The sequence below is a fragment of the Magnolia sinica genome, chromosome 2 (genome assembly GCF_029962835.1).
Source record: "Magnolia sinica isolate HGM2019 chromosome 2, MsV1, whole genome shotgun sequence".
NCBI classification, from domain to species: domain Eukaryota; kingdom Viridiplantae; phylum Streptophyta; class Magnoliopsida; order Magnoliales; family Magnoliaceae; genus Magnolia; species Magnolia sinica.
Window position 1 is genome coordinate 6,224,703 of NC_080574.1, and position 14,151 is coordinate 6,238,853.

The following is a 14,151-nucleotide window of genomic DNA, read 5'->3' on the forward strand; positions in this document are numbered from 1 at the left end:
GGGTCATCAGCTATGTTTCTAGGAAGATCAACGGTTTGATTAACCGCGTATCATATACCAAAAAACCTGGACCTGTTATCGATTCGCCCTTTCACGGACAATGGCAAATATGTGAGGAGGCTACTGGATGAATGACCCAGATCTCGCACACATGCCATATTGGAACCTGTGTGGAAAGTAGGATGCGGATGGCTGGCATTCGTCAGGAGGAATTATAGGGTTCCACCGTTTATTTTTCTGCAGGATTACAGCTGGTTATTCAACGATCCACACCGTTCATCTAATGGATTCCGACTTGAATGGTGTTTACTATAAAAATCTCTCAAATTATATCATCTAACCTTCCAATTGTGAGTATATAAACCGATGATTAAAACAAATAAAGAAAAGGTTGGCAGTCAACGAACATAAGCCAAAGATTAAACTATAAGTAATATCCAACCCAGCAGATCAACGGTATGGATTATCAAACCATGGGCTTCTTGTTTACAGAATCATGTGGACCATCAAACCGTCCATCTGCTGACGCATTAGACATAAATATTCCCAACAGCACATCATACCCAATTGCATCGCGATGTCTATCATTTTGATCTCAAACGATCCATTACAAAAAGAGAATTACATTATCTGCCCCTAGAATTTTAAAATTCTCCAAACTTCTGGAGAAAATAACTTGTCCTTAGAATCATATAAGATAACAAACAGATTGATACTTAAATTACTCAAATATAGTTCTTTAATTAACAGCAGAGCAGACTCTTCGAATCTCTCCTGTAGTCCCTGTCTTCACTTCAATGTTGCTCATCTTAACCATTGATCGCCCAAACTCGATATTGAACGTCAATCCAAGAAGGCCCCTGATGGTCCCAGAGTAGCGGTCCACAAAGGTCCTAGTCGAAGCGTCCGTCGCAAGCCTCTGATCAGATTCAAGTATCCCACGGCCGTTCCTTAAATTCGTGAAGAAGGAGACGTCGAACGTGTTGCCGCTGTTAGTGTCCAGTGCCACACGCCTGGTCCCATCACCGTTTTCTGGGCAAAGAGTCCGCAGTTGAGTGACGAAGGCAGGATCGATGGTTGGATCGGCGCCATTGCCAGTTGCGGTGAAGTTATACAGTCTGTAACTGAAAAACTGGCACGCCGTGGTTCCAATGGTGTGCCCACCTGCCACAAGGACAATAACTCTTACTTTAGAATTTGTACTTGCGCGATATCTAATATGGGTTATAGTGTTTTTGCAACATTTCTTAAATGGTGGTGACTCATCAACAATACACCTCGCATGTCTGTACGTCAATATCCAGACCGTACATATGAGCACATAACGAAAATCACATGACCAGGTGTCTTAGCCATTTGATATCAGCCATTTATTTTGGACTGTTAACCATGCCATCAAAATCCATCCATGGCAAACAATTGTATGATTAGGTTCGGGGTTTGGTGGTCATCCATCCGTTCAAAACATTGATTATTACATTTGAAAACTGCAGACAATTTCAAAATTAGGATTGTTTTATGGTGGTTTTGCTTACCTACGAGGGTGACGAGATCCTGAGTGTTGAGGCCCTTATCAGCGAACTTCTGCTTCTGCACATCGACTGAGTCGGTGAAGGACGGTAGATTATCAGTGTCAGATGCTAATGAGACCGTCCCGTCTCTACGCCCGGTGGGCACGCTCCAGGTTAGTCCTCTTGTCTGCAAGGAATGCATCAGAAGCTTGCTTAGCAGCCCAAGAAAGGAAGTACTTTCATAACTTGAACTAGTAGCATAACTATAATGTGAGTTTTGTTGCTATATATAATTTGCTTAAAGGTTGGTAACCCATCTGAAGCATACATGTGGAATGCATTTATTCCAATCCAGACCATACAAATAGCAAGTTTCTGGATTGTCTGATTTTGCTTTTGAATTTTGACAGTTGATCATGGTAGTGTGATGTTCTGGTGGTGCTCCATTCATAAAGGGTCCGCAATATTGACGGTCTTGATTGATGTACCAATGATCATTGCTTCCCTTTAGCATGGTATGCTTGGTAGCAAGCTCGCACCATGTAGCGCTCTTAACATTTTTGGCACGGTGAGCTTGAAGAGTGGACCACACAGAATGGACAGTCCAGATTGATGATTGAATTGCCAGACTGTCCAACAGATGCAAGTTGCACCATAAGGAGCAACAATCTACCTACAGAAGAATGCAAATGTCTCTCTCCTTTCTTCTTTCTTTTTTTTTTCTTTTTTTTTTTTTTTCTTTTCTTTTTTAATGGTTAATCACTAACCAGAACAACAGAATCCCGAGCGGAAAGTGCGAGAATATCGGCACACGACACAACACCAGCGCACTCCCTTTCCAGCTGAGCCTTAGCATCGTCAATAACATCATATCCCCTCAAGAGACGATTAGGCAGGGCTGTCTTCTCGGCATCGGGCCCATCAAGAAGAATCGACCCATCACAACCATTGACAAAGCAATCATGGAAATGCATGCGGAGAAGCGCTGGTGCAACTGTGGCATCAGAGCGGAAATGTGCTTGGACGGTGTCACGGACGATAGTCTCAGCTCGAGGGCACGTCGAAGAGTAGAAACCCACACGTGTGCCTTGGCCTTGAACAGATGTGATGGGCCATGTAATTAGGAGGAAAAGAAAAATGCAAAGGTGGGTGTAGAAACCCTCCATTGAAGAAGAAGAAAAGATGAGAGAGAGAGAGAGAGAGAGAGAGAGAGAGAGAGAGAGGTTTGAGTGAAGATGGATGAAGAACTAAAAGTAGTAGTAGTATTTATAGGCGTTTCTAGTTAAAAGAATGAGATGGGCGGCGCATTTTTAATTTCCGAATGAGTTCGAGTGAGTGCATTTTAAATTTCCGAATGAGCTCGAGTGAGGTGTCATTTCGAGTGGTGGGGTCTCTCCTAACATGCGCTGGAGGGAAAGAGTCGTCATTGGTGGCTGCCTAAACTTGCCTGTCATGGCTGCGTTTCACGTTGCATGGCGACAAATTTTTATTATTTTTTAAGAAAAAACAATTTGCATGACTTGCTTCCTATATCTCTCGTCTCTCGAGACAAAGGTGAATAAAACGTGGAAGCGCGTAGTTTTTGGCCCTGCTAGGTATTCCTGTGGACCACTCAATTTATTTGGTACAATACGTCCCTTATTTAGGAGCAGAGTTTTACTTAGTCCACACCTGTGTAGATGACAGCCCATGTACAGGCCACACGTGCTACCATGTCACGTAGGTGCGAGGTCCAATCCATCTATCAGGTTGGTCCTGCTACGTAGATAGTTTTGCCGAAGAATAAATCTTTTGCACTCAACTGGTCAGCCCCAATGTTGGAAAAAGTTGGACGGGTTAGAAAATGTCCACTAAGTTATTCACGACCGTACATATTTTTAACTGTGGCCCACCAGACTAGTGGATCAACGTGATTCTTGGGCCAGGGCATCAACATACCGGTGACCCTCAGACGGATAGATTGGATCTGGACCTACATGCGATGCCTGGCACCTTTGTGGTGTGGGGATGAGCTGTCTTGTACTCGCCGTGTGGTCTAAGCAAAGTTCTTTGGTAGCACGCACGCCTGCAACACCGAAGCTCTGCGGGGCTCACAGCGATTTCGGTGAAAAATCCACTCCGTCCAATATTTTTGCCAGCTCATACTTAGATGATGACCCTAACATGAGGCAGATCAAAACCCAAGTGGGCCACACCACAGAAACGGTGGGGATGAAAGTGTCCACCATTGAAATCTTTCTGTGGCTTGACCGTGATGTTTGCATGCTATGCAAACCGTTTATAAGGTGATTCCCAGCAGGATAAAGGTAAAACACAAATGTCAGACTCATCCGAAACTTCCGTGGGTTCTAAAATAGTTTTCAGTGGGGGTCCATCAGTTTGTACCTTTTCCTGTTGTGTGGCTCACTTAAATTCATGTTTAGTTAATTTTTGGTGTATAATTCCAGCATGAGTTGAAAATTTTGATGGAAGGTTTGGATTTGACATGAACATCACGGTAGCCCCAAGAGGGCTTTGTGTTGCAGAAACTCCCTGTAACTGACCACGCACGCATATACATCCCAGTGAACCTATCCACGTGCAATTACTCGTGCTCATATAGCATATTTTCTCGGGATCTGAGCTCTTTATTTTTGGTCCTTAGGTGAACCGTATGTCTAACAACAAACGGCCAGCCGTTCTCTGTTTTTTTTTTTTCCACACTGGACCACTTGAGTAGTGGAACGGCCCCATTTTTGAGCCAGATCTAAAAATTATTACCAACTTAGATTTTTTTTAAAAAAAAAAAACTCAGAATTCAAATACATGCACGTGTATTATTTAGCACGTGTGCCGGCGTGTGGGTGGACAGCTGCGTAGAACCCAGTAATCATTAGTTCCTTGAAATGAATAGAATCGTGGCTTCCTGGAAAGAGAGAATCTTTGCTACTCTGATAGAGTATGAGGGTTGATACTCATGCACTTAAAGATTATTAAAAAATTGCAAACTTGGTATATAAGTAATCTAAATTAAACCATCCAAATCATGGGTATCAGTTTAGATATATCTTGAAGTAAAAAAGTAAACTTATTTCTTTATCAAACAAACGGACTGTGACCATTATTTTAATGTTTAAAAATGAAAACTATCCAATGGCCTTATTTCAACAAAAATGAGTCCAGGGTTGGAAGCATTATTGGACTAATCTGACCTTTAGATTGTAACTTAGTGATGGTGGGTTCCACAATTTAATTCATTTGATTGAGTCAATATATGCCACACCTAACATTTCTAAGTGTCCGCATATCAAGCATCACATACAGCCGCCAGAGTATCAAGTGACTCCCCTCACTTCAACGGCATTGGAGCGCACGGGGGACCAGTTAATTAGGAGGAACAACGGAAGACGTGTCATTTACCACAATTTACTGAACTATCGCTGCACATACTCTAGAAATGTGGCATACATGAACGTGAATCCAAGACGTTCATGCGGTGGACCCTTTCTTTATTGGCTTATAGCAAAAGATTCCACCGTTCGACACAAACGGTCATAATTGTTCTATTAGTGACCATCATGAAATGGATGGTTAAAAGTAGAAGTTGGAGCCGCCCAAAATCAATGGGGGAAATCAAATGGCTAATGTAATAAATATAATAATAAATAAATAAATAAATAAATAAATAAAGCCGAGATTTTTGGGCTATGAACCATTCGCAACAGGTTTTACTATTAGGCCAGTTAGGAATGACTTACAAGCATGCCATGTGGTACGGCGATTGAGGCGAAATGCATTGGTGAGCCAAATCAAAGCAGCTTCATCAACAACAGCATTCTGTACAGATTATCATTGATTCGGTTCATCCAGCTGGTTAGCCACATGTATGGACTAAAAAATCTTCTCTACCAATTACAGCCATTCAAATTGCAGAGCATTTGGACCAGTGGATTTTTATTTTTATTTTTATTTTTTGTTGTTCTCATCCATCTATTAGTTAGCCATCAAGCAGTACTACAGCATTGTCCGGCAAGGATGGCTAATGAACCATCATATCATCAGTAGGACCCACCAAAACCTTATTGATCACCCCCACACAGGTTCAGATCACGGCTGGCCGTAGCTTGGGATGCTGCTAGTTAGGATGAGCATTGTTACGAGACGAGCATTCATTTGATCTGTGTGGGGCCCACATGTGATGTGTACCTGGAATCCAAACCTTGCATCTGGTGATCCCTCATGTTCACCGTGCAGCCCAATAATCATTTTCATGTAAAACCGAGGTGAGACACCGTACGGGGAGCAACGTACAATCAAGCTTAATACCCTTCAGCTTGCTTGGCTTTTCAATTTCTTTTGAAATGCAATGTAAATGACCTGTTATTATATATATATATGGAAAAGGTTCAATGCGGTCGAGCTCATGGGAACTTCCCATGAGGTCGAGCTGTGTGGGCCCCATCATGATGTATGTCAAACATCAACAACGTAAATTTGATGGGTCCCAGGATATCCCAAAAATCAGCCGGATACGGAACTCAGGTGGGCCATACCATCTAAAATCATGTGAAGTCATGCCTAAAACATATAAAAGCACTTTGTGGGGCCCACTTGAAATTTGGATTCGTCTAAAACTTGGCCTGACCCCTCATCCAAGTGGACACACATAATGGATGGGCTGGATTTGTGAACCACATCTCGGTGGGCCCAAAAAATGATTATGAATATTTTAATGGAGGGTAACCCCTCTCGACTAATATATGTGGTGTGGTCCACACAAGTCACGGATTAACTTGATTTTTAAGCCCTAGGCCTACCATGGAATGATGCATCTAACTGATGTGGTAGATGTTCAACATACATCATGGTGGGGCCCACACAACTTGACCTCATGGGAAGTTCCCATGAGCTTGACCGCATAGAACCTTTTCACACACGCGCGCGCGCGCGCGCGCACACACACACACACACACACATATATATATATCAACATAAATGAATCATCATTATCATTTTGTGTGTGATGTATGAATGGAAAGTCCATTACACTTGTAAATAAAGTAAAATAAATTGTAATCATTGTATTTTTATATTATAAAATTATTATTTTTATAATAATTTCTAAATAAAACAACAATGTAGCAAAATTATCATTCCAGCCAAATATAAATGATGCCACTAAACACATATAAGAGTAAATAATCGTTACTCATTTGTAGCCATTTACGGTTATAAATGGAAAGCCAAACATGCCCACATGAGTTTTGGTGTATCCCTTCATTGTGGTGGGACGCACACGATAGTTGGGTTGGATGTTATGCAGAGTAAAGGGTGGCCCCATACCATGTGGAAGTTTCTAGTGGGGGTTTCACCCTCCCCGATGTCCCCCATTTTTTACTTTGGCAAGGCCTCTTTTAATTATGGATTAGGTTGAGTTTTAGGATAATCTACTAAAAGGGGTCGGTTGAAATAAAAAATCACGGTGGGCCCCAGGCAGCTGGAACGTATGATCTGATTATTAGATTACGTTCTGAAGTGTGTGATCATTCCCTTTAAAGATTAGTCAGGTCATAAACGTGATAGACGCTACGCCACTTAAAAATTGAAAGCAGCTGTGTCTTTTTGCTTGCCCGTGAAGCAGCCCTTGATTGACCATGTCCATTTGCTCGCTGTAAGACTCCAATCAGATAAGGCATTCCCTAAACAAAGGCGAGATTGCAATGTGAATATAACGGATGGCCAGGATCGAATTTTCTCTAGATACGAAAATAAAGGTGGGGTCCATGTTCCACGACAATGTGGACAAAATACTCAAAAAGAGATTTGTGTGGGATTCTCTCTCTCTCTCTCTCTCTCTCTCGGCAGTGGTCCAGTGGAGTTGGTGGGATTCCTCCTCCACGCGCTTGCTCGAAGACTCGTAAAATGTCGACTTGCGAGGTCAACCACTGTCGGAAAAGGAGCGTGTTTGATTTGCTTTTGGAGGACCTCCTCTTATAGCCGCGGACCATATGAATTAGTAGTCGACCACAAGTATGGATTTTTTTATTTTTATTTTTTCAGTTCTAAAGCTGGGTCCCACCACGATAGAGTACGATTGGCCTCAAAGGATCTTAGCCATTCAATCAATATACAGGTAGTAGCCCTTAAATGCACGATGACAGAAGTTACAAGGCATTGATAGTTGCACTCTGTTATCTGGGTAGCCTTTTGATTCAATAATCCGAGGATTACCTTGCATGTGATGTGTACGTGGACTTTTCCGTGGGCGTTTATCGCAGCCAGAGAGAGACGTGAGAGAGTGAATCAAGTGCTACAATGCCTGAGAGGGAGAGACGTGGGAGAGTGAATCAAGTGCTTTAACGCCTGTTGTAGGCAGCGGATACACTATCCCAGTTGTGTGGGCCCAGCGAGTAATGTGAATTCTACTCCATCCATCAGGTTTGCATCCTTTGATGTACGATACATTCTACAAATTAGGCAGATCCTAACTCAAGTGGGCCACAACAGGATAATGATGTAAAATCATCCTCATTGGTTGTCCTTAGCTTAGAGTCAAGCTGATTTTTGGGGTGACCCTTCGTCCTCATGAGGCACATTTAATGAACAAGCTGGGTGAAATATAAACATAATGGTGGGCCTGATACACAAATCTATGACCAGCGTCCCTCTTGTTATATATTTGTTTATCTTTTCATAATCATTCATATATATATATATATATATATATATATATATATATATATATATATATATATATATATATGAAATATAAACATAATGGTGGGCCTGCTACACAAATCTATAACCAGCGCCCCTCTTGTTATATATTTTCTTATCTTTTCATAATCATTCGTGTATATATATAGAGGCATGCTCACCTACGCACCTATGCACGTGCGCACCTATGCACACGTGTCGTGAGTGTCGAATCCGAATGGTCCATAAGATGCAAAATCCTATGAAACTTTAGGGCGTGAATTTTAACCCTAATATAAGATTCTGGTGGGCCATAGCAAAGATAAATTCAAATCAAGGGAAAAAACTGTTTGCATTTTTATGGCTCACCTAAGTTTTGGTTCAAAGAAAAAATTGGTACTAGGAGGTTTTATGAGGTTCTGCTTCATGTGGACCGTTCAGATTTTCGAGAATCATCAGATATGATGAGTTCTCAAAAAAGTTTTTATGTAGTCCGTGGTTCGCAGGTGAGCGTTCCGCTATATATATATATATCTGCAAATAGATTCATAAATGATATTCTACTTCATTAACTCCATTAATGCATACATTATAATTACGTGACATTTCACAAAAGTTACCTAAAGTCTTTACAGATCCAAATCTTAGCTCATTTAGAAAACACTATAATATTTTATTATTATTCTCTCTTCTTTAACTTTTTTCTGATCTAGATCAATGTTAAAAATTGATTTTCAATTTTTCTTTGTAGTGCAAATCAATATGATAAAGATTATTTTGATACTATAAGACTGGATACAGACTATATATGTGAGAATTTGAGCTGAGTTAAATCCTGATAACAGTGTGCAAGAGCTTTAATTACACTGCTTGCTATCCATAAACTCTGTTCATGAAAGCAACATTGCTGCACAAATCTAAGTCAAAATTCATTATGTAAGCTATTCACCCAACAAAAACTCTTGATACTAAGATAATACTAAGATTAGGTATAGACTCTTGAGAATCTAGACTGGTTGAATTCTAAAAAAAATACACAAAAGCTTCATTACATTGTTTGGAAAGTGTAAACATTTTTCAAAAAGTGTATACTTTGGGTGTGAAAGCTACTACTGAGGGGGTGTAATGCCGAGCACACCACCCTCACTCTATAAGCGACGGATGATAGTACTACTGCCTTCTAAGCGACAAAGTATATTTGGCCAACGTGTGGTGTGATCAGGACTATTACTTGTGTGGGCCATTACGAAGATAGGCCATATCCAATAAATTCAAGGGGATTGGAACGTGTTAGTCATCTACCGGTGGGCTGCAAAAGGATATGTTCGAGCAATGATCCCACATTTATATAGAAGGATGCCTGCAAGTCGGTGTACATATATAGTGATATGATCATTGCAATTTTTCTCCAAATGGTGGGCCTGAATTTTGATGATTGATCCAGATTGCCCAATATGTGCCCCCAAATTGTGGACAGGAAAAAATGATGAAGTCAACGGAACATTTCAAGTGGATGTAAAGAAATGTTCAGAACTCAGGATTAGTATTGACTTAAACAATATGATTTTGGGGATGGGACCCACAATTTGGACCCTGGATTAATATGACTTTTCTTTAGCATTAGCGTCTACCTCTCGTTATTACAGCCGGGAGACGCGGAAAGCCATGTGGAAAACGAGAATCAAACGGCTGTTATGCAGTATCATCAAGCTGAGGTGATATGAACTTAGGGATCATGTAACCCGAAGCTATGCACAGTTTACTCTTGATTTATGTTTTTACAAGTGGACCCCATGGTTAAGTGATCAAAACCAGTGACTAATGCACAACATCATGGATGGAGCACAATCAAAAGTTGCCGACAGAAGATCCTAGCCATGAATCTTGGGCCTTCTTAATCATCAATTTGCATGCTGTAACTGGAACGGTTAGGATCGTATTGATGAGGATATTTTTTGGTGATGGTCCATCCACAGTTGGGCCTAACAGAACAATGGCCTAGATCATTGAACCAGAGTGCCTACCTGTACAAAATGAAAACCGTAGTATATATAACCTCGAGTCCAGGATTGTATAGTTCCATTGGACCCACCTCTTATGCTAGTTTTGGGATCCTTACTCTTGCTCGGGTGGTAGACTCTCAGGAGTTTCGGCACCCGGTCAACGGTTGGAGTACCCATAGGTGGTGAAATTCCACTAGCGTGAGCGTGTGTGCGTGTGTAAAATATATATAAATAAAAAACCTCTTATGCTAGTTTTGCATAATCTAAAAAAAGGTGGTTGAGCTAGACTCTTCAACCTGCAATCCAGACCATCCAGGTTGCTTACCCAACGGTGGATGAAGCATACTATTTTACTCTTAACCATCCATTTGACAGCATTACATGGGACCCATAATTTGAATGGTCCGGATAGCTGCCTTTACATCAGTGCCAATGTTAGAGGATGAATCATCACCATTCTTTTTTAAAGAATGCAAAACTAACAAAGTAGGCTAACCGAATTTATCATGGTTACGTAACTTTCTACTCAAAAGTTGTCCTTTTTCATGATTTCCTCCATCGTTTTCATGGATTTTATCTGATTATTTTTATATGACTACACAGCCACAAACAACGCTGTTGACAGCTCTCAATCTCTGCATTACGGTGAATTTTCAAGGATGATTAGTTTTAAATATTGGTGGATGGTGACATTGAAGATGTCATTTTCTCCCGTAGCGGGACTTTGATTGAAGTGCATGTTCATTAATTTCCACAGCTCTCATGATTTAAAAAAATAAAAAGTAAATAAAGAATAGTCAAATCTCCGTATGTTTTGTGGACACGTGAATATAATATAAACCTATGAAACTATAGTCAATCTCTGTGTTTTTTCGACACGCGAATATGAGATGAACCTATAAAATAATAGGATTTTTTCAGTTGACATTGCAACGCCAACTGTATATTTTCAAACCGCCTGCGCCATTAATGTCTCGACTACGTGTCCAGGATCAGTCGGAAACTTTAGTCCAAATCATGTTAATTTGAGGACTGAAAAGGTTTTTAATCAATGAAATTTGCTAAAGGTAGGAGCGGAGGACGTGTAAGCAATATGGACCGGGAAAAAAGATGGCGAGGCAGTGGCTCATCATTAAAACGATGAAAATAAGATGAAAATGAAATTTTCACATGACGTGTCATGGCAATGAGAAGGAGAAGATTCATCAGTGAACACTTTTCCACATCAACGTTGGTTAATGAAATAGTGGGGAAGTAGGGCTATTGATGGGCCGGGCATCAGTTGGGCTCATCTGGGCTGAATTGAGGCCTAGTTATCTAGTATTTTGAAGACTCCAAAATTTTCACTACTCCCAGTCGCCCATGAATCACCCAGCTCTCATATCAGTATCTATTAAAAGAAAACAAAATTTGTATGCAGAGAAAAAGGTTCCGTGCGGAGGTCGACCACATGAAAAGCTCCCATATGTAGATTAGACTGATTTTTAGGCCTATAGCCCACCATGAAAGGTTGCGTGCGTTTAATTGATGGTGTGGGTGTCTAACACACATCATAGTGGGGCCACAGAGCTCGACCTCATGGGAAGCTCCTACCATAGTGGGCCATGAACCTTATTTGATGTGTGTAGGACATCCATACCATTAATTAGATGCACCCTTCTATAGTAGGCCACGGGCCTAAAAACCAAGTCAATCATGACTTAAGTGGGCCACACTATAGACAACATTTGAAAGTGGACGCGTATCCATTGAAACCAATTCTAGATTGTTTATAGGACCCACTTAGATGTGGTTCACACATTTAACCCATCCAGTGTACGTGTCTCATTGGTAATTGGGGTCCCATCAAGTGCTTTAAGATGTTTTAGGCATGTTTTAACATGATTTCATGTTGTGTAGGCTCATATTTGGAGCACCGCATAACCTAGAAAGGACCCATCAAATACATAATGTGGATGTCTAACACACATCATGGTGGGGCCTGCAGAGTTCAACCTCATGGAAAGTTCCCATAAGGTTGGTTTGGTATATATGGAAAAGGTACGTCCCATGAGGTCCATGGGCCCATCGTTATGTGTACTGGGTGCACCCTTCTATGGCAGGCCGTGAACCTAAAAATAAATTCAATCCATGACTTAGGTGAGCCACAACATAGATAATAGTTGAGAGTAGATGCTCATCCATTGGAAGCATCCTGGTTTTTATAATACCCGCTGAGATGTAGTTCACACATCCCAAAGTATCCATTGTGTTGTGCCGGAGAAAATTACTACTGTAGACCCCACCTCTTATCCAGCGTCTTTTCTGAAGATCCAAAACTTACCTTTCCAACTTAGACCTTGCACGTACGGAAAGCGCATTTGAGGACGAAAATACCCCTGCTTTGGAAAATGTGTATATGTGCAGACCTATAGCTACGAATTAAAACCGTAGCCATAGCTAGCGAAAGCAGTGGTATTATCATCTTCGAATGTTTTGTCCGTACGTGTAAGGTCTAAGTTGGGAGGGTAAGTTTTGGATCCTCCATAAAAGACGCTGGATAAAACGTGGGGTCTACAATGGTAACTGAGATATTGTTCAGACCTCTGTTGTATCCATTGTGTGGGTTCCACTTGGATGAGCAACATATCTATTGTGTGTGCCCCATTTGGATGAGGGACTACCATAATCTTTACGTGAAATCTGCCCCAACCATCGGGTGTGTAACTCCGTGTAAGGGCCATTGTCCAAAAATCAGTCATTCCGTTATTAAGGCCTGCCATGACAAGTGAAATGGTTAGGAGAGCCACACCCACCTTTGATTTTTACATTGCCCAATGTGATGCTACCTGAAATCCACTCCAACCATTAGATGGGTCATCCCAAGTTAGATCCAAAATTACAAACTCAGGCTAACGTTTGATTCAAGTGGGTAACTAAGGACACACTTGGCAGAAAGAGGTCCACCCTTGATTTTCTTCATGGCATACTATGATGATCATATAAAATCCACTCTAACCATTAGGTTCCATACTAAAACTTAGGCCTGGAGCCCAAAAATCAGGCCCATAGTTGATTCAGGTGGACTGCAGAAAGGGAAGCAGTTTGAGGGGTGAGCATTTTCCCTGTACATTGTTTCAAATCATGTGTGGTCCATATCGGGTGGGGCTAAATTTTTGGCCTTGGACCTAACATGGGGCGACGCACATGATGGTTGGGGTGGATATTACATAAACATTACAGTGGGGCCCACCAATCTGCAGACTATCTTGCTGGCCACGTAGAGGTAACAAGTTGGGGGGAATGCTTTGCCCTTGATTTTGGACAAATCGTTATCGTACTGAGTGAACTTAGTTGGGCCCACCGTGAATGTACGTGTTTTATCCATGCCGTCCATCCGTTTTTTAAGCTCATTTAAGGAGTCGAACCAAAATTTAAGAATATCCAAACCTCAAGTGTATCATACCACAGGAAACAGTGGTAATAATGATTTTCACCGTTGAAACCTTCCTGGGCCCCACAGTAACGTTTACTTGCCATCCAACCTGTTCATAAGATCTTACAGACATGGATGAAAGGAAAACACAAATATAAGCTTGATAAAAAAAACTTCTATGGCCCACGAGATTTTTTCAACGGTATAAGCTCAATTCACACTCTTTCTTGTAGTGTGGTCAGTTCAAGCCTTGGATATTATTCATCTTTTGTCTCAAGCATTAAAATTATCAGGTAAAATGGATGGACGGAGAGGATTAAATACATAAATCATGGTGAACCTCACAGAGTTTACTCAGTACGCAATGAAGCCCTTTGCGTCCGACCTCGACCAGATCTGTGAGGGGACCACCTTGTTGTATCTGTTTATCCATGTCGTCCATTCCTTTTTCTCAGATCATGTTAAGGTATGGGCCCAAAAATTAGGAAGATCCAGCTTTCAAATGGACCACACTAAATAATGGGCTTGGGTTGCATTAAATGTGCAA

At 41.2% G+C, this 14,151-nt stretch overlaps 1 protein-coding gene across 1 annotated transcript; it reads right to left on the reverse strand.

Annotated features, from left to right (window-relative positions):
• Window positions 1-560: 560 nt before the first annotated feature.
• On the reverse strand, window positions 561-2,732 carry LOC131232973 (peroxidase N1-like). Its single transcript, XM_058229519.1, has 3 exons — window positions 2,279-2,732; window positions 1,536-1,698; window positions 561-1,164 (listed from the first exon to the last, which is right to left on the reverse strand). The coding sequence occupies exons 1-3, from the start codon at window positions 2,675-2,677 to the stop codon at window positions 740-742; spliced, it is 987 nt and encodes a 328-aa protein (XP_058085502.1). The 5' UTR covers window positions 2,678-2,732; the 3' UTR covers window positions 561-739.
• Window positions 2,733-14,151: the final 11,419 nt, after the last annotated feature.

Bases quoted from the DNA above. Each gene is read 5' to 3' on its own strand.
- LOC131232973 (XM_058229519.1), bottom strand. From the start codon at position 2,677: ATGGAGGGTTTCTACACCCACCTTTGCATTTTTCTTTTCCTCCTAATT. The intron at 1,699-2,278 runs GTTAGTGATTAA...CATTCCTTGCAG, and splicing joins CTCGGGATTCTGTTGTTCTG to ACAAGAGGACTAACCTGGAG. The intron at 1,165-1,535 runs GTAAGCAAAACC...TCCTTGTGGCAG, and splicing joins GGATCTCGTCACCCTCGTAG to GTGGGCACACCATTGGAACC.